Below are 21,457 nucleotides of genomic sequence, written 5' to 3' on the forward strand. Positions count from 1 at the left end.
AAATTAGTGTTTTGATTTCTTTTTCATTAAATGCAAATGTGTTCCTGTAAGGCTCATGAACTAAAAAGTTTCAGGAATTGCATTCTCTTTCACCTCTCGTTCTGTCCCAGAGGGAGTGTACTCTACTGTTCACAACACAAACTACTCGTGTGCACATTGGTGGAAATATTTACTTAACCCCCTTTGTCTGTGATGTTTTCTTTTACTGTCTGTTTTCATCAAACTCCCATGGGCTCTAAATGCTCCCTTAGTGATGGGGTACATTGAGGCCACACTTGCCTTTTTATAAATTAACATGTGGATGCGTGTGTGTGATGAGCCAGTATGGTCGGACTAACTTCTTTTGTGAAAGATCAGTCAACCATATCCTTCACAATAGGCAAACAGAGGAGTTGACTACTTTGTGAAAGTGCATTTTAATCTCAATGAGATCACTTCAGCTGCTTGTTTTGCACCTGGTTTACTGATATGAGTCAAAATGGGTGCAGATATAAGATTATATTCCACCTTGCCTTACCTCTCTAATTATTAATATGCACACTTAAACACACTTTGTGGATCATAGTTCTATGTTCTTGTAGCTCTAGATCACCTTGGGAACTTTAACGCCGTTTGAGTCTTTGTTTTTCAATTGATGCTAACTACCATTATTCCAAGAATTGACGACCGGATGTTTTTAATTGGTTTCGATGTCTTCAGAAACTTGCTGAACCAGCTTTCTGGCTCTAACCAATGTTGAAGGGATACCCAGGCATTGTTCAAAGGGTGGAGTGGTGGTGGTAGTGGTGGTGGTGATGGGGTGTGGGAGGGTGAGGGGTGAATGATATTAGTCAAGAGAAATGGAGGGAAGGGTTGATAAAAACAACAGATCTTTGCTTCCTAATCCTTTTGTGTCGGTGTTGTTAATCCATTCAGACAAACCCAGTCCCCTCCAACCACCCACCCATTTTCAAAGAATCCCCTTACCGCCTCCCTTCCTCTCCAGCTTTTTCACCAGCTTTTGCATCACATACCCCTCTCTCCCAGCACATAGACAACCAACAGCTATGTTGAAACCCCTACCTGTCCCACAAACAGTTGTGCAGTGATATTCCACTGACAAAAAGAGTAACTCAGCTTCAAATCTATGGTTTATTTTATCTTTTACCTAAGTAGCCCCAGGGAACACATTTGGAAGTTGTCTGTTTGCTTTATATGCTTGTGAATTTAATTAGTAATCTTGCACCAGCCTTTTCATTTGTGCATGGAGGAAATTGCTGAGTGCTGTTGTTTTGCTCTGAGTATTTTCCTTATTCCTCATTGTTTTAACCACAACCCAAGACGGCACGAGAGAGCAACATGGTGCATTCACAGCAAGTGTTTTCGTGTCATGGTCTTGTTTACGAGCTGCAAGAGAGGAGCAGGAGGAGGAGGCATCAGGGAGGTAATCGCAGTGGTTGCCAGGGGAAGAGGAGGTTGTATCTAATGAGGTCACACCCTGGCAACCCTTTGACTCCTCCCACCTACCCCTCCTATTCTCCTATCTTTGCATTTGTCCCACTGTGCCCACCCTGTTAACTCCCCGCCTTCTTCACCCCCTGACAGCGAGAGCTCTCCGTGGTGCTGACAACAGAACAACACATTCAGGCTCAAGCTTCCCCTCAGGTGCAAAGGGAAAGGCAAAGCGAGACACAAGAAACAAAAACACAACACAAATGCTTACAGAGAGAACCTTGTGTATTAGTGTGACAGAAATATTAGTTCAAAGGGACTCAGCAAGAAAAAGAGCTGTGGAAGAAAGAGATGGACACCGAGCAAGAGAGAGAGGCTGACGTATTAGTGTAAGGTGGCTACAGTAGGCAGTGGGCGTGTTCTTCTTGTTTTCGTGTATAGCTGGGAAGCCCAGTGTCATCTGCTTAAGCACCGAGGTACTGTGTTGAACAGGACAGAGGAAATCGGCAGGGAATGCAAGAACCCTTGGTCTACCTCATCCAAGAGGGCACCACGGATGTGGATTCCTTTTTTTATTATTGTTGTGAGACTTTGATCTAATAGAACGTACAAAGAAACTCCAAGAAAGAAGAATCTGAACTGGACTTTAAAGCCAACTTGGCTATGCAGCTGTGAGAGGACTTTAATGTGAGAAGATGTGATGTGCATTTTTGCAGTGCATGCAGTGGCAGTTGTGTGCTGCTTGTTTAGCGCACGCACATGTGCATAGAAGTGAAGCTCTCACAGCTGGCTCGGAGTGTGGCAGCATCTGGATTGGAGGTGTACTATATTTGGCCCAGGATAAGGGAGCACTGGGCAGGGCACCTGATGGCCCAGCTCCCTTCTAGTTCCATCTTCATCCTGGGTCACTGGGACTCCTTTTAGTGGAACACAATCTGTTGGAAAAAAAAAAAAAACGATGGACGGAGGTTTATGTGGATTTAAGTGGAAGAGTGCATGGATCGTTCTGCATAGGTCAGAGTTCATTGTTGCACCGTGGACTCAGGGAAAGACAGAAGACACTTTGATTTACACCACAGTAAAGACAAAGCCCTGTTGTAAGTATACATCATAATGCTTTTTTTAATAACAAAAAATATCACACAGGACATTAGGTAGATTAGTATCCAACCTACTTATTCATACATATACTCTTTAATTTGGCAGGAATTTCTACTTAGAAATTAGCTTGATACATGTGAAAGACTTGTCAGTTGTTGGCATTTTGAAAAGTAGAGCAGCTAAAGGTTAGCTGAGGTTAACTGCAATGTTTGTCTCTATGTATTTCTGCACAAGCACCCATGCATGAGGCCACCATACTGCTGGCCCTGAAATTTTTTTGACATTGTGTCTTTAGAATATCCACGGTGGCCCTCTCCGGTGACATGGTTGCCTGGAAACAGAAACGATGTGCCACCATCATTTACTTTAAAAGCAAAGTGCACCTCTGTTTCACCTGTCATTTAGGGCAAAAATGGGAAGAGGAGGAATTGAAAGCAAGAGGAGATTTAAATGAGACCAAAGGGATTCAAATGTCTAAAAACAAACAAAAACACTGGTTTGAGAATATCTAGATTTTACTGAAGTGATAGAATGATACCATAATTTTATAACAGTAAGTTTTTGGAGGGCAAGCCTTTGTAAAAGGCCAGTAAAACACTGTGATAAACAAGCCGATTCCAGTGTGGGCTTCTTTTGCAGGCTTACAGGATTAAGCCGGTAGGCTTAATTCAGCTCAAACACTGTTTGAACGGTGCTTTCTCATCTCTGCACTTATGCTGGTGTACCTCATTTCTTCCTTAAATGAAAAAAGCTCACTTCTATTTTCCCATACCAAAGACCTATACACACATGTCTGTATGTGGACTAGTGACTAAATCTTAGAATCAAAATATATCAAAATTGTTTGTCACCATGCTTCAGTGCCCTAGTATGAACTCTCCTACCTCTAACAGTAATCACGCCACATGTCTTTAAAAAGATGGGCTGAGGAGTGTTGAGGATGCCAGAAGTGGTGTGGAACCTACAGATAAACCCCTAACCCCTACCTTGCGTGGCAATGCATAGATAGACACAGATGCAGAGATGCTAAGGATGACCAGACAATGGTTGCCCTCCCTGTTAGCTGCTCAGTCTCCATCTGGCTGCCCTCCAAGACCCCCCTCACTGCCCTAGCCTCCCTGCACACACAACATACATGCAGTTATCGCAAAGCCCCTCCCCCCCCTCCCCAAGCACGCTCCCACTCAGTGCTTCTCTCATACGTAAACAAGCAGAAGTCTTCGGCAGATCTGAAAACACTGACCTACATAAAAGCATGCACTGTCTTCTCCTCATCCGATTCTAGCCTCTCTAAATTCAAGTTGAGTGCATTGAATTATTATTATTATTATTATTATTATTATTATTATTATTATTATTATTATTATTATTATTATTATTATTATTATTATTATTTAAAAAATGCAGTGTAAGTCTTATGTGCTTCTGAGATTGAATAGATTTACTAAAAGCTAATTACGGTTTTATAAGTGAATTGTAATTAGCTACATCATTGTTTTTGCAAAGTTGGGGGGCAACAGAGAAAGATTTGTGGATCTATGCAAACGACAGCAAAACTAAATAAAAAATAAAAATAAAATCAATATTATTTGTATATGGAAAGCTGTGCTTTTGTCAAATGAGACTGCTTTAATTTGTTTGTGTTGATCCTTTTTATCCCAGGAATGCCGTATCTCAACATCTGAGTCCAACACGTATTACAAACATCGGAAAATTAAAGCTATTTTTTTTTTTTTCAGATTTGCATGCTCTCATTTCAGCCAGAAAAATGTGCAGTTACAACTGAGAAAATGAGCCTGCTGTTAATCACTCCAACAGGAAGCTATGTCTAACTGAAGTGTGCTAGTTTTGGTGTGTGAGAATGTTGAATGAAACATGATGCCACCCACAAACGATGAATTATACCACAGAGATGCAAGACTCAGCAGCACCACACAGCTTCTATTTGAAAAGAGACACACCTCATTACTCAGAAATATTAACAGATACACTGATCAACTCAGTGTGTTACATTTGTATCAGGCTTTTGGCCTTTTTTTAATAAATGGCTTTCTTATAATCAGAAAATAAAAACTGTGCCTTGCACAAGTTAATTGCAAAAAATAGTAACTGTAAAAGTTCACTGTAGCTATGGCTACTTAAAACCTTGTTCTGCAAGAAGCTGAACTTCAGACCCAAAAGTCTTTTGCACTCTTGAATTGGTTTTCTTACAGGAACGTTCTGCATTGGCTCCATTTATCTTCCATGATCTCTAACCAGCACTCCTTTTCCTTCTCACTGGATGAAAAATACTCCCACAACTTAATCCTGTCACTGCTGTTCACTGCAGGGATTCTTCAAGAATTAACAGAGACTTCGGAAGGCAATTGCTTCCATCGGATATAAATACTTTTGTAAGAGAATATAACTAATGACACAATAAAATGCTTGCTGGAGCGATCCATGTTACTCTTTATTCTGAATATTCTGTGTCCCTACTATGTATGAGATTACAACTAAGAGTTATTTTTTCTATCAATTAGAATGCAGTGCACAGACTTGAAGAATGATGAGCTCCAAAGAGGAGGAAACTCTCAGCTTTTTCCAATATGTTGAGGAGAATGGGCTGAGAGCCTACAACAGCCTGTTGGCTCAGAACTTGGACCACACCAGGAATGAAAGAAACAGGACATTCCTGCAGGAAAAAAACGAGAAGAAAAGAAAACAGGAGGAAGCCATAAGGAGGTAGGAAGGCAACCAGCCACAAAACAACAAACAAGATTCATGAGCATAACTGTATAAGCAAAGATGTCAGAGGACACACAAACATTTGGTTTCACCTTCATCATTGATTAGATATGTCACACCTGCTACAACTCTGTAACATCACAGATGTGATAGAGTTCACTTTAGGTTAGAGAGAATTGGGACAAGTAGAAAGAGGGTGCCTGTGAGGGTGGCAGGTTGTTTTATTTTTTGTTAACAAGTGTGGACTGATGCACCCCATGAACCTATGGAGGATAATTAATTTCTCATTTAGACTTATTTAGGACTCGTCCTTGCAAAGAGGTCACTGATGCTCTATTTAAAAAAAAAAAAAAAAAAAAAAAACAGCAAGAATGAGGAGAATCATCTGTGAGAGAAAAAGCTTTAGACTGAGGATACAAACGAGAAAGATGTAGGGGAACTATTTTTATACTTCTGTATATGCATATACTTCTGTATATGCATAAAATGTGTTATGTTTAAGTATACTCAATTATATAATATGTGGGAATAATGTTGTCTATCAGGGACAAGGCATTTTATTACATTTAAATGCCGTTTTCACACGTTGGTTACAAAGGTTTTCAACAGGAACACCAACACCATCCCTAGATATGGCCAAAAAGTTATATATATATATATATATATATATATATATATATATATATATATATATATATATATATATATATATATATATAACATAATGTTGTGTGTGAATAAATAAAATGTGTATGTGTAGCAAAAACAATGACAGAGCAAATACACATTTCCGAATTGTGAAGATAAATGACTTATGATAAACTAATAACATTTCCAACATGTGAATCAACTCCTAGTTGGTTTAGCTGCTTTCATATTGTTAAATTGTGCTTGATCTTAAAAAGCAGTGAAGGGATAAAATACATTATCTACCCACAAAAAAGCTTTTCACTTCTCTCCTACTGGTAATCGGATCATTTCCTAAGATAAACTGCGTCAGTTTGTGGCAGGAGTTATGAAAAAAATGCTACCCAGTGTTGGAATAAATGTTTTTAATCAGTCTGTGAAAAGCAAAGTATTTGAGCCACTGTTCAAAGTTTTATCTTGTCATCCAATCATTACTTTTGCACAATCCTGGATGGTTGAATGTTAAGTGAGCAGATGTTCTTCTTAACCAGAGAGGCAACTTTAGCTCTGTCACATTCCTGTCAAAGGTCGTATAATTCTAAAGAGCTCTTCCTCTTTTGTTGTCTGTTGTCCTTTGTGTGACTCTTTGTGGACATCTCATTCCAGAGTGGCTCCATTTTATTAATTTCGTAATCAAAGCTGATTTAGGGTTGTTAATGCTAATGCTTCAAGCAATTTTGGAGGTCGTTAAAGTTGGAAATCCCACAAGAAATCCTTATATATATCAAAACATTTTCCCCCATCTCTATCAGTAGTCTGATGTAATCCTGTGGAGCAACTTCAGGAATTAGATACAGGGGATGCCTGAGGAAAGTGACATTTGCTTTCTTTTAGATTTTGCCAGAGGAAGAACACTGATACATTTCCACTTGAGGAGGAGCATCATATTTTGAGATTTTTTTTTTTGAGTCCTACAAGTAGGTCAATGAGATGACCTATTTCTTACAGTAACTGAGAGAGAGTTTTAGAATTCATAGTGCATACTTGTTTCTGTGAGTGAATAAGCACATGCATGCTTGTGCATGCATGGCCTTGAACAACAGGTTAAAAGAGAAGAGCGAGGGGTTGGGAAGAGGGGGGGAAAAAGAGCAAATGGCTTGTAAATCATGTTAGACTAAGTCTGTTTAAGAGCGTGGTGAATAAAAACTTGTTAGAGAATGATTAAGTGTGAGTTCAGTTACAGGGGATGTGTTCTGCCTGGTGACAGCTGGAGGAGCTATAGTCCAATTGAATCAGCTTGCTGAATTTGAGCAAGGCGGGCCTTCCTGCTGACAGTTTCCTCACTAAGGGTCTCTTCTGTTGTTTTCTTGAAGACAAAAGTCATTCCCATAGCCTCACAGAAATATTTATGAAAAATCCTTTATTACCATTTGTCCCTCCAAACCACAAACTCATAGCAGATCGAACGTATTCAAATTTCTCTACATTTACATGGGAATGCAAATTTTAAACATCTCCTGTCCCTCTTCTAAACCCTTTGGAGCATGTGTGCATCCTCTTACAGGCACTCATTCTGTTTCTTTACTCAGTAGTTCCCTTGTTCCTTAAACAGAGATAATTATTTTTTTTTTAACATTGTCACAGAGAAAAGCAGAGTTGCCCAACAACAAGTCAACTTCATTTGGTCAAACTGCACCTGTGGTCTGTCCTCTAGCCAATCACTGGGCAAATATCCTAAAAATAACTCAGCCACCAGTACTTCAGTCACACCAAGCCACCTACACACATGCGACCCATGCATACTGAAGCTGCAATGAGATGCACACCCAAAACATATGGGAAGGAGAAACTATTTTTTTCAATGACAAGTGTGGGCACATCTAATAGGTGTAATCTTTCTGCTTCATTTCCAAATAAAATTTTATCCCAAAACCTTAATCATGACTATAATAAGGACATAGAAAAACAAACAAGAATAAGAAATATGTTTTTGTGTTAAGATTTTGGGTTTTTTGATTTCCTTATTTGCCGGGCTTATCACAGTGACATGCTAAAGTTTGCTGCTGGCATTTTTTTCTTGGACCACCTGCCTAGTTTTTAAGCAAAACTGCCTTGATAATGATGCAGCCATGTGCAAGTATTGCCTTGTGCACATGTACTTTGTTATTGTTGTGCGGGGACAGCTGGTTTTGTGTCTGATGTGTATATGTACCCTGTTGCTAGGCAAAGCAGAGTCTGAGCAATGAACCAAATCTATGGAGCACCTTCTGTTCAGCAGCTGGCCAAGAGGGAGTCACTGTCAGTAAAGGAGCATGCACATTCATGCTTTAAAGACATATGGATTCTGATATGTGTCACATTTGTAAACATGTACATATTTAATGTCAGTTTATGTCTCCTTGGTTAGCTTCTAATATATGAAATATGAAAACAATTCTAGTTTGAATGCATAACACACACACACACACACACACTTTATCCAATTAGTGTTCCCCTTTTGCCCATCATTAAGGCTCCATTCAGGCCAATCATCCATTTATAGGCATTGATTGTTTACAGGCAGGGGGAGGGGGGAGGCTGCCATCGTGTTTGTGTGACCAGTGTCAGTCATATCCAGGGTTAAGCTCAAATCAATACTGTGGCTTAACTCTGGTGACTTTTAGGCTGTTAGTGAAACTCGCATTTGTTGATGCTGACTAGATGCCCTTATCAAACACACACAAACATATAAACAAAAATGTTTCTGAGTTTGTGTTATTTTTTCTTATATTTTATTAGAACTTACATGCTTAATTCTCCATCTTTACATTTTTTTTTTCCTCCCTCCTCCCCCTTTTGGTGCTTTCAGGACTGGTGAGGATATAACAACAGAAGGCAAGCACCTGCGTATGGGCTCAATAACCATGCCTGAGCCCCAGGAGCGAATGCCCTTGCCCCACCTGCACACTATAGCTTGCGGGCAGGGCTTTTCTGTCCGCTCCCAGTCCCTCCACTCTGTTGGTGGCGGTAACACAGGAGGAGGAGGAGGAGGAGGAGGAGGAGATGAGGAAGTGGGGAGTCCCACCTCTAGGAAGCAGCCACCACCTAAGCCTAGGAGAGATCCGGCTACCAAGCTGAGCATGTCGTCTGAAGCAGTGGACCACAGTGCCATGTCCACCTGCCGTGGGGAGAGATGTGATGGTGAGTGTTTGTGGCACTTTGCATCACATTGCTGCAGATATCTTTAGCTGTCCTCCTAGAAGCACATGACATCTAGTTGTTGACAGGATACGAATTTTTTTATATTAATTTACTTCCTTTGATTACTTATGAATAATGACACCATAGACATGTCTTGATATATATATATAGTTTGTATTTTGTTCTTTGGTCCCAATTAGTTAATTCCTTCTTCAATTTTTACCCCCACTTATTATCTATAAAGTGGCATTTTATCTCTTCTTGTTCTGTTACACACACCTGTAGTTAAGTAATACCATGATGGTAAAGCGGCAAAGGTTCCACCCACATTTAAATGTCTGTCAATTATTCTAACCCCTCTCCCGTAAACCAATTCCTTTTATATCATGACAGCATAATATAAATTTTCTGGCTGTTTTTTGCTTGAGTTTCGCCACCCTACAATTTTGAGACATCTCTTAGAAAACTTACTAGATGTGCCTCTGCACAGTTTGCTTTGTCAAATGTTGAATGATTGAGCAATTAAACTAGGAGGTTCAAACCACCAATACACAAACTACATCTGGAGTGAACGCTTTAATCTGTGAAGTTAGAATTGTAGCAACATCTTAAGTAGAGTGACAGTCACAATCCACTGTTTTTGTGTATTTCAGGACAAACACAATGTGCTTATCTAATGTCCCAATAAATCAGAGCAAGTAAAGATAAAACTCATACTCTGATATAACAAATATTTTGTCTTGTTTCCAGTTTTAACAAGTGCCCATACACATTGGACTACTAAGTGCAATTTTCAGTAAACAAAACAAAAATCTTATTACTGACAAATAATAAAGTAATATGTATAGAATTATTTGCATGCATCACCTCCTTAAAACTGTTGCTATCACAAACACCATTGTATGCAATGCAAAAAATGTCAAAATGCACAGAATAAAATCTCTGGAATCCTAGCAATCTAATATATAGAGTGGAGCATGTTATAGCGAGAAAACCTTTGGCTTCTTTTTCATTGGTGTCCTTTACTGCCAACGTGATGTTTAGGGAGTCATCGAGCCAGGCTCAGATTGGTGGGGATCTCTGTGTGCACACACAGATCTTCCTGGGCACCACGGCAACCATCCCACAGAAACAAGACCCCCTGCAGCCCAGCCAATAACAGCCATGCTATGGAGCGTGGGCCAATAGCACTCCAGAGATGTTGAGGTCTGAGCTTTGTCAGCCAATCAGCGATAGAGTGTAGGGGTGTCCCTGGCTAAGGGGAGGCTTGCGTGCTCCATTGCTGGTGCTTTTTGTGGAAAAGGGAGGAGCTTGTCAGAGTAAAATTCATTCAGGATGAGCAACTGACCTAGATTTGTTTTTCCCTGGAGAAGAAGGAGGGGGAGGTGCTGCGGGTAAACACATCCATTACAGGGGCAGGGGGAGAAGGGGAAGTAAGAGGCAGAGGAAAAGAAAAAAACAGGCAATAAAAGATATTTGAATGGCTGATTTCGGCATCACCGCTGATACAAAGCTCAGCATTTAACAAGAAAACCTTGTTGCGTAGTAATGCATTTTGTTGAGACAGAAAGAAAAATATTTAATCAGTATTGCATGCACACATTCATATTCTGGCAAATATCACACAAAGAAATATGAGACATTCTCAATAACATGGCTACTATATTGGTCCAGTTGCAGCATCTTCTTCAATTGTTTTGTCAGTGGTGATATCAGCATACAAAATGAGTTGCAAATGACTGCAGAACAACAATTTATGCTTACATGACCTGATATAATTTGTTACAACAGTAAAACTGAAAAATGAACATGTAACAGGAATAAAAAGTAAGTACACTGTTAAACTTCAGCTAGAAATACTTTTACAGAAAAGCTAGCACATGTGGCATAAATTGTTATGAGGTTTTCCACCAACTAATATGTAGGGATGTGCAGTGTGCATCCACTGGTTTGCATGTACTGCAGTCATTGGTGGTGAGTCATACAGTTATGGGAAATATGCATGTCCGGGGGCATCTGGTATCTGAATTATTAAAGGTCTAAAATCTGCAGTTTGGAAATTTCAGCTATGATTAATTTCTTCTCTCACTTCCCATCCTAGGGAAGGCCACTTCTATCCAAACATTTCATCGACTGACCTAGAAATAAACTGTGACACAGAGAAGTGAATGAGGCTTTAGCGCTGCGCTGCTTTTATACAGTAGTATCTAGGAAATACGAGCACTGTACCAAAGCCACTCTGCACCACATCTGAAGAGATTCACACTGCAATACCACGTCACCACTATCAAAAAGACGCTCCACAGCGTGTGTGACCCAAATACAATATTCTCATATTGCTTCTCTGCTATATATCTGACCTAGAAACATGTATATGCATCAACTGGTCCCACAACTCACATGCAAGTTATTGTTCACAGCGATACACAGTGACCCACAGCTGACCCATAAAAATTCAGAAAGGTTTCCTATCAACGCTAGTGTTTTTTTATTCAATGTTTTTTCATACAAAAAGTTGACTTTAACATACTACAATTTGCCAATGCTTTTTTACTTGCAACTGTAAAGATTTTTTTTAACATATTGATAATCTACTTCCTGTTCCTTTTTGTCTCATTAACCTGTCTTGCATATTTCTTACACAAAATATGTCGTATTGATATAAAGGTTTAGGCTTATTCTGTTTAAAACACTTTACCCCAAGGTATACAGATTCTTGTAAAAGTGGTTGTGCCTTTAAAGCTTTCAATACTTTCTGATGTATCCACACAATATACCAATGTAGTTGTGTAATAGTAATTGTGAAATGTCTGCTTTTTAATAGTTTTCACAAATAAACAGTAAAAACACCTACTTACTCTGGAATCCATTATTGCCTTTAAATTTGAATGTAGAGTTTACTTTGAGTAATTTACATTCAGTATAAATGCTGTACTGTGACCAAACAGCTTTATGAATTATGATATTTGACCAGACGGTCATATAATATGTTTTTTAATTAAATAAAACATAATAGAGTGAACTGATCACTGTTCAATCCCTTCTGAAATTGTCTTCATTAACTGAAGACAAATTAATGAAATAGAAAAAAAAGAAAATTCTGATTTTGTTTATTTGATAAATTTTCTCTCCTTTGTGTTTTAGCAGTACAAGGATGCAATGAGGACTGCAGAAGGGTGCCACCTCCAAAACCCAAGAGGAACCCCAACACACAACTTAGTGTTTCCTTTGACGAGTCCTACATTAGGAGTCATGGAAGCAGTGGTGTGTGCCCATCCAAGCACCTCCACCACACCACATCCCCATGCGAACGTAACCCCTCACCTCCGCAGAGTGACGAGAGTCCCACAGATGAGTGTGAGGATGAGCCTGTCTACATAGAAATGGGGGGGATTGACATAGGGCCACGAGAACCATTGAAGATTGAGGATGAAGAGCCAGGAGAGTCTGTGTACGAGGAAATGAAGTATCCAGCCCTGGATGATATGGAGTACCGCACTGATCCTGTTGGATGTCGTTCTGCCTGCCCCACCCCAGCACCCTATGACCCTGAGCCTCTCAGTCGCTGCTCCACCCCTCGAAACATCCCCCTCTGTGACATTCCTGCACCCTTTCCTAATTTACTCACTCACCGACCACCGCTGCTGGTGTTTCCACCAGCACCAGCCCAGTGCTCGCCAAACTCAGATGAGTCTCCCCTCACACCTTTAGATGTAGCCAAATTACCAATGCTGGAGAACCAGCCCTATAGCAAATCCCCGACCTCTTCAAATGAGCCTCCTTCTTCTGTTCACATCCGCAGGGAACTCACTGCTACCCCGACACTTACAGTTTCTGGCCGCTCCTCCGCACCCCCACTCCCCTGTACGCTTTACAAATCCTCCTCATCATCATCCTATCAGCGTAGCCATTCTGCCTGCCCATCACCGGTCAGCATGGGCCGCTGTCTCACCCCTCTGAGCCTAATGCGTACACCACCATTTGATGCTCCAATGGCTTTTCCCGGGGGTCTCCCTCGGAGTGCATCTGCAACCCCTCATGGCAAAGGTTCACCACCTCAAGAAGGTGTTGGACGACTCCACGGCTCTATGCAGAATGTGTCAACAAGTCGTTCACGGACACCCACCAGTCCACTTGATGAACTAACAAACCTGTTCACCACAGGCAGGAACATGCTGAAGAAAAATGCCAGTGGAAGAAAATCTAAAGAACCTGGAGAGAGTAAGCTATGTCTTGGATATGCTTTTACATTATAGATTAATGTTGTTGTAAAACCAGGAATAGAAAAAAAACAGTATTCTAAATTTAGATAGCTTATATGTGTGGAAAAGAAAGGCCTTTAACTTACAGCTGAAAGTCCAGGGACATCTTCAGTAGGCATAAACTGATTAGTCAGTTGAATAAACTACACTGCAAGACAAAATCAGGGAATATTGATATTCTCTGCTTTATAAAGCAGCACATACTACTCTCCTCTGTCCTTACATTAATGTTGTTTTTGGGCTAAAATTTAAACAAGACCAATTTAAGATCCTGTGTAAAGTGCGCATCTCTTTTTACAGCATGGTGGCAAAATCTGCAAAATTTCCCTTTGTTTAATCTAGGTCCACAAAGCCAAGTCAGATACAGATCGTATAATTTAATCTGAGGAGATTAGAGACTAAAGCGGACAGCGGGTCTCTCAAACTAACTCATGGCATTAGGCCATCAGGCAGGATTACTTTTAAATATGTAAACATCAGATTTAAATACCGATATTCATGCCACATTCACTCAAGGTGCTGCCAAAATCAGTTAATATGCAGAGGAAAGCAGAGTCTGCTCAAAGACAAGTAGATATTTTTCACTTTATAACAGATATTAAAACTGAGTTAACTTATAGTTTCTGTTAGTCAGCAGTATTATCAGTTTGCTAATAATGGTTTACACATACCTTTCTCATGGTTGAGACTGCTAATGGTTTATTACCAGTAACCCACTGTGTTGTTCTTGAACATAATGCACAACTAATGAAATCTATCATGTTGAAAATGACTATTTTAAGATTTACATGTGCCTATATATATATATATATATATATATATATATATATATATTTATATATATATATATATATATATATATATACATATATATATATATATATATATATATATATATATATATATATATATGAACCTCATATTAGACAAGAGGAAGTCTCAGAAATGTATAAATCGTATTAAGATTTATACTGAGTTTTTTTTTTTGTTTGTTTTGTTTTTTTTTTTTTTACTTGATAAATACAAGATTACCTGCAGATAAACATAAATGTGAGATGAATCTTCAGAGTTCCATTCTTCTATTGAGTGGTCTATATAATAGTAATCAAGTAATTAAAGAAAAATCTATATGTCTTAAACCTACACATGTTTATGATTTCACTAGGACCTCTCTTTTCCTACAAATCATAAATTATGGTGAAATTGCACAGATTCTACACATCCATCCTCAGTCATTTTTCTTAGCAACTACAACATAGCAACAGGGGAAGGAGGAAAGAAATCCCTGTTTCTTATTTGCAGATTTCCTTCCCGTGGGTAATGCAGCCAATCACAGCTCAGGGCATGGTGGTGTACAAACGAGTGTTGAGCAGCTGACAGGGGTGGTGATGTCTCACAACTCAAATGTATTTTGTCCAATCAGCACACACCTTTCTCATGGTTAAGCCAATCGGGCTGGTGGTGCAGATATGCAGTGGAGAGAGTAGAAACAAAGTACATTGGGTTACTTATACTTTTAATTGCAATATAACTGGCTTGACTTATGGTTTTCTTACCAGAAATATAATGCACATTTGCTTTATTTAGGATTTTGTTATGTTTTTTAATTGTGACAATTACTCAGTTATTTCAAGAGATTGTTAAAAAAAAAAAATCATGTGTTTCTATCAGGTGCATAGAAGTCCTTTTGTTGTTGTTTTTTTAATAAATAGGAATAGGAAGCAGTGTTGTTTTTATTTTTGTTTCTCTCTTTGATTATTTTCTGGACACAGTGGTTCTCAAAGATCTGGCCTTTATTTTACATTTGCATTCTCTAGCAGTAGAGACAATATCCTGACCCATTTACCAATTGGTTAATCACTACCTTCCCTTTTTTTATATTATACGCCCCCACAAGCAAACACTCATACATGCATCAATACCTTTTAAAATGGCTTGTGTAACTAATGATAGTATAACAGGATACATATACAAATCTTACTTTATTTTCGTGGTTAATGGAATCAATGTGTAGTTTATTAGAAAAGCATAGCTAAGATGAATGTTGTATCTGCTCTCAGAAATTGTGAACACTGAAGCAAGTAATGGGTGCCCCCTAGTGGTAATTAGTGGGTATTGCAAGACAAATGTATTTTCTCAACTGTTAACTGACAGTATGTTAATAGAGGTTGAAAAGTAAGAATTCTAATCATAACATGAATATTTATAAATATTTTTAAATATAAAAAATAATAACTTTTTTTTTTCTTTATTTTTTTTTTACGCTCTTCTTCAGCTGAGTCTAAGGTCAAGTCTCACAGTGATTCCAAGCGTGAAGGTAAGGAACGCCACAGCAAGGATTCCAAACGAGAGTCCAAAGAGCGCCACAGCAAGGAGTCTTCTCATCGAAGAGAAAGAGACAAAGACAAAGACAAAGACAAGGACAAAGATAGGGGCGGCAGCAATACAGAACCTCCAACCCACAGACGCAACAGTCGAGACCGCACCTCCAGCAGTACAGATGTGCCCCTTGTCCGCAGGGACAGCAAGGATCAAGCCTCCAGTGGTCTAGAGCCCATCTCTGGGAGACGGGACTCCAAAGACAAAAGCTGCAGCTCCTCAGACCCCATACCTTTAATTAGAAAAGACTCCAAAGAAAGATGTTTTAGCAACGGTGAACTAATTCCAAGGAAAGACGGCAAAGATCGAGGTGGAGGACATGCAATAGAGTCTTCACAAAGACTGGAAAGCAAAGACAGAGACAAACTAATAGATCAGCAACACGAGCCCTTATCAAAACAAGACTGCAAGGAAAGGGCAAGAAATGGTTTGGACTCAAAGCAAGATAGCAGAGACCGAGTAGGTGAGCTTTTGCCTCGTCAAGAAAGTAAAGATAGAACTAGAAATGGACCAGAATTTAGGCATGATTGCAAAGACAATCGTTCTGATTTGTTACTTCATCAAGAGAGTGTAGACAGAGAAAGAAGTAGCACTGAACATAAATATGAAGGACGAATAGACCAGCCACCTGAAATCTTGCTGAGACAAGAAACATCACGGAGCAACAAGGTTGATTTTAAGTATGAAGGCAGAGATCGAAATTGCCACAACGGAGGGGATCTTCCTCCCCCTCTTTTACCAAGGCAGGAAAGTAAAGACCTGAGTAGGACAGGGCTTGAGGTGAGAAGGGACAGCAAAGACAGAAGTCTTAATGGCTCAGAGCAGCATATTCATGATTTCAAATGCAGCAAGAGTCCTCCGACAACGGAGTACAGGTGTGATAAAGAGCGTGGACACAGGTCAGATGGTACGCCGAGGCGTGACAACAGAGCTAATCACAATATGGATCAGTCAAAAGCACAAGAGAGAAATGGCAGCACAATTTCAGGGCAACATTCATCCACCACTACACCCACTCACCATGGGAAATCATCCAGTAGCCCTCCTTTGTCTGCAGGAACTGGAAATGGTGAGAGTTTACACCTCAATTCCAAAAAATTACAATTGTGCTCTGGTTACATAATATTTGTTGATGGAAAATGCTCTGAAAATGTTCCATGACATACAGCTTTGCATGTTTTTTTTTTCTTTTTTAGATTTGAAAACTCCATCCAAGTATAGTCGCTCCCCTTCAATGCCCAATAACCCTTCCCCACTTGGAACGCCACAAAGGAGAGCTGCAGAGACACATCAAAGTCAGGTATGCACTTGTATTACTTTTCTTTATTATTCTTTAACTTTGGAAAACAGTCTCTCTGCTTACAGTTGAATCCTTGTTTGACCAGTGCAGATACTTGTTTTTATTTTTCACTCCATCATCATCATTTATTTTTATATCTTTTTTTTAGTCCTCCTGGGTAGTTCAACATCAAAGCTCTCAAAAACATAATTGATTCCACCACATTCAAAATGGATAGCAACACCACTGCCAAAAGAAACATTGCCATATAGAGGAGAGCAAGCATTAAAAAAAACTGTCCAGAGTGTTTTCCAATTTTTCAAAATTGCTTTGATGCAGTTGTCAACTCAGACTCCACATTTTCAAAACAGTTTACAAGCACGCCTAAATAGCAGCAGTCATCGCCAAAGTCACAGATTTTGTTTGCAAAAGGGACTAATCATGCCAAGACTTTAAAAGTATGGAACAAAAACAAATACTTCCTTCAAAACAGCACAACTGGTAACCAAGTGTATGACCTCTTCCTAACAATCAATACAAAATTGGTAACAAAATACAGCACTTGCTCGTCAATGTTGCCGAGAGGGTTGACAGCTGCCTCCCTCAAGCTACATTATTGCTGTTATTTCTGTAAACATTTTTGCTTTTGCCAAACTTTAAGTTTTATTCAAACTGGTGTTTTGGGATTTACTTGCTTTTTCTTAGGCATAGAACCACATAATATGATGCTGCAGTTGCTTTGTCATTTGAAGTGCTAAAAGCTACTCTCTGCTGTCACGACAGTTCATTTAGCCTGCTGTAAAAACAAACAAACAAACAAAAAAAAAACCTCTCAGATCTTGGCAGACAACATTGTGGCAGTGAAGCATCTTTAGATCCAGCCCACGAGACACCCAACTTTAAATAATCATGGTTATACTTTCTTCTTTTATTTTGCTTGGCTCAGACTCTAACTTTGTATTCCCTATAGCCTTCGGTACTAAAATGTCAATGAATCAATTTTGTCTGGTTATATCTTTGTTAAAGGCGTTGCTGAAGATAGCTGAATGTACACCGTTACTTTTGTTGATTTGTTTATTTTGCCATGTCACATTCCCCTGAAGAGCTCTGGCACCATCCAGGGGCACCATGACCACACTTTGAAAAGCCTTGTTAAAGCCCATTACATTGGTTTCATCCAAGTACCATTTGTTATCTTTCTACATAGGCTGTGTCAAACTGTCCTTCTTGAAAAGAATTGGATTTATACAATTCTGTGTAACTGAATATGAGTTGCGCCCGTTTGTAAAGTGCCATCAGGTAATATTTGCTACACTTTGACACTATGTAAATAAAACTGAGTTTAAATTCGTTCTGTCACTCAGATGCTGCAGATGCCATGGATCTGTGGAGACACCACTATGCTAGAGCAGATAGAAAGAAAACGGACCCTCTGTGCGGAGATCCTCTCCAGACAGCATCCACACTTGCAGAGATATCTGGAAAGGCCTCCACCTCCTGAAAAGAATGAGGACAGGCACCTGGAGCGAAGTCAGTGCAAGCAGGAAAGTGTATCTGTCCTCGTTGGCTGCGGAAAGAGCAGTGGAACCAAGAAGATCCGACCTCCCCCTTACCCAACACAGACAACTGTATTCTGGGACACAGCCATCTGACATTAAAAAAACAAAAAAAAAACAAAAAGAAACTTTATCCTCTGTACCACATAACCCCCACATACTCACTTCTTCTCCCTGTTTGATGGTACTAGGGCTCAGCCTGCAACAATGCTTCAGGGTGATCACAAAGAGCACTTGGGGGATGGGGAGATACTTGCTGATGTCAGGACCACAGTGGTTACTACTGCAATATTTCTGCTTGTTCAGGTTGTCACATTTTCTTATCATCACTGGTGATATTTGATATTTTTCTATTTCCTGTGACTGAACTCTTGTATATTGATAAGTAGAGTAGATATCCAATAATGAATAGATATTTTCTAAATAAGATGAGGGGGAACAAAAGGCATCTAAAATTATTATTAAATTAGATTTCAACGCAATCTAATATTTGTTTCCATGTAAATTTTTTGTTTAGTTTATTTTACATAAAAAAAACATAATCTATCAGTACTTTTACTGTAGTAGCATAATTTTTTTATGCCCAACTTTTTCTTTGTGTATGTGTGCAAAAGCACTTAAATGAATGAACTGTTCAATTCTATCTAAACTCTTCACATTTTCACTGTTGTACTGTAAGTCAAAGAGTGAAAGTTAACTTGCTTTAGATGCCAGCGGGCTCTCAAAGCCTTTACGACTATGTTCTAGAATGTACAACAGTAGGTCCTAGAACAGATTCAATTTCACTTTTGTGAATCACGGTTACAAGCTGTGTGCTCACAAACTCAAAGCCTTTCCGAAGTGGTTGAGTCATGTTGGCTGGCTTGTTGTAACAGACAGAGAAGTGTTATGAAGTAATCTTTAAAAAGAAAAAAAAAAAAAGAAAAAAGCTATGAGGTAGTGTTTGATAGGTAGTAAATTAGAACGTACATTATTTCTTTGTTAAGTCTCAATATGATGACCAACCAAAGTCTGTTGACATGTCGAATCTGCAGTGCCGGTTTTAAATAAGGGCAATAAGGGGAGTTGTCCTGAAAAGAGGGTGCATGACAACCAGATAAACAAGAATAACACTAGTTGTGCCATTCTCGAGTTTTCTATTGCTTTTTTGCAGTTAAGCAGGAGTCCTCTGCTTGAGAATGAGAATAGGGAGTCACGCTTATCTGCTTTGTGTGAGACTATCTTCAATTTTTCTAAACCCAAAATCTCAGTTAATGTTCCGTATTTAAACTTGTTGGGTTGCCGCATCACAATAATCTCGCTTAGGGCACCATTAATATAAAAACTGCCGCAGCATATTGGTGCGATTGCACTCAGATGGTTGGGTATATGTAAAACAGTTCTTGGCAGGAGCTGGTGAGTAATGTCACTCTTGTAATGCCGTGCACAATGTGACCACCATAATAGTGTAAATACTTGATACCAACAGCTAGCCCGTACAATCAAGAACTAAGCTTTTAGTAAATTTCCTGATTTTACAGCAGATTATTATAGCCATATGCACTTGAAGAAATTTTTCAATGTTATGCTTATATATTTTTTGGTAAAAGTTAAGAGTGATGAGTTGTACCATGTATGTTTTAATTTATTGGCTGTAAAGTAAAGCCTCAGGAGTCTGGCTGCGTTCGACATGCAGTCATCTATATTTGGTTGTCACTGACAATGTTCCCAATCTAGAATTTGTTGGCAACCACTTTAGAAATATCAGATTGTTTAAGGACCTATCACATTGCAGTCAAAAAGACAAGGCATTGCACAATGGCCTTTAAAACATTTAGGCTTTTTTTTTTTAAATAAAGAAAAAAAAAACAGCACTAATGATAATTTTCTAATACACAGAATCAGGCTGGTTACCTATATGTTTTTCCCTCCCTCTACCTCAGTCCCTGTTGTATATCTCAATTGGTATTCCTTTTGTACATTAGATATAATGTCAACATTACCAAAAGCACCATTAATTTGACAAATGAGCCAGTCCTGACTGTATAAGTGCAGCAGCCCTCTCTCTGGTGAGGATTAAAGAAAAACAATACCTGGTGTTGTTACTGTACGTGTGTAAGGAAAAAGGCTTTGAGTGTGGGCGCGCGTGTGTATGTGTGTGGGGGGGGGCAGGGGTTGTGTGTTTGTGAGTGTGTGCCAAGCTACACAAGTTTGCAAGTCGCAATTTCAAAATGATTGTTTTAAAGACATTCACTTTGCTATGTCATGACATTGACGGGTGAAGGGTGGAAATGTATTATTAACGCTGTACAATCTTTTTGTGTGTATAAACATGCACTGTGAAAAGGTAGAGAGAGCACCGCACTGTCAGTCCTCTGTCTGTATTGCACTGTGTTCTCGTTTTGCGTTATATAAAAAAATGAAAAAGGAAAAAAAATGTACTGTATTCTGATTGTCACTTGGGTTCTGTTGAGAGAAATAAATGAATATTAATTTCAAAGCCGTTATGGAAACATTTATTGTTGACACTGCAACATTGGGCTCTTCATTGCCAGGCCAAATAAAGCGTAAATAAGTGATCAAGACAAATGTTTATTTAGTTTATTAAACAAGGTAATTTTCCAAAATATAGAACATCTCAAAAAAGTAGAATATTGAGAAAAAGTGTAATATTTCTTGCCAGTCATCTCAGAAATTTATTTAAAAATAAGAGCATGAGAGAGAACCCGTTTCTTTTTTTTTCTGTTTTGTTTGGGTTTTTTTCCCCCAACTTTACCTTCTGTTAGACTGTCATTGACCTCTTTTGAGGACTGAGAGAATTTCTAAACATCACTGGAGAATTAAAAAAAAAGGATGACAAGAACAGTTCTGTTTTGTTTGGCAACTACCTTCTGTTAGACTGTCATTGATCTTGAGGACTGAGAGAATTTCTAAAC

At 39.1% G+C, this 21,457-nt stretch overlaps 1 protein-coding gene across 3 annotated transcripts; it reads left to right on the forward strand.

The window, feature by feature from the left end:
• Nucleotides 1-1,629: 1,629 nt before the first annotated feature.
• nyap2b (neuronal tyrosine-phosphorylated phosphoinositide-3-kinase adaptor 2b) lies at nt 1,630-21,359 on the forward strand. 3 transcript variants are annotated; one of them, XM_044133482.1, is made up of 8 exons: nt 1,630-2,528; nt 4,862-4,925; nt 5,055-5,256; nt 8,735-9,066; nt 12,211-13,287; nt 15,604-16,776; nt 16,904-17,007; nt 18,351-21,359. In XM_044133482.1, the coding sequence occupies exons 3-8, from the start codon at nt 5,078-5,080 to the stop codon at nt 18,636-18,638; spliced, it is 3,153 nt and encodes a 1,050-aa protein (XP_043989417.1). In that variant the 5' UTR covers nt 1,630-2,528; nt 4,862-4,925; nt 5,055-5,077; the 3' UTR covers nt 18,639-21,359. The 3 variants fall into 3 exon arrangements, with proteins under 3 accessions (XP_043989417.1, XP_043989416.1, XP_043989418.1); XM_044133481.1 differs by lacking the exon at nt 4,862-4,925; XM_044133483.1 differs by lacking the exon at nt 4,862-4,925 and having other exon boundaries at nt 1,631-2,528; nt 12,214-13,287.
• The last annotated feature ends 98 nt before the right edge of the window (nt 21,360-21,457 follow it).

The sequence above is a fragment of the Gambusia affinis genome, linkage group LG12 (genome assembly GCF_019740435.1).
Source record: "Gambusia affinis linkage group LG12, SWU_Gaff_1.0, whole genome shotgun sequence".
NCBI classification, from domain to species: domain Eukaryota; kingdom Metazoa; phylum Chordata; class Actinopteri; order Cyprinodontiformes; family Poeciliidae; genus Gambusia; species Gambusia affinis.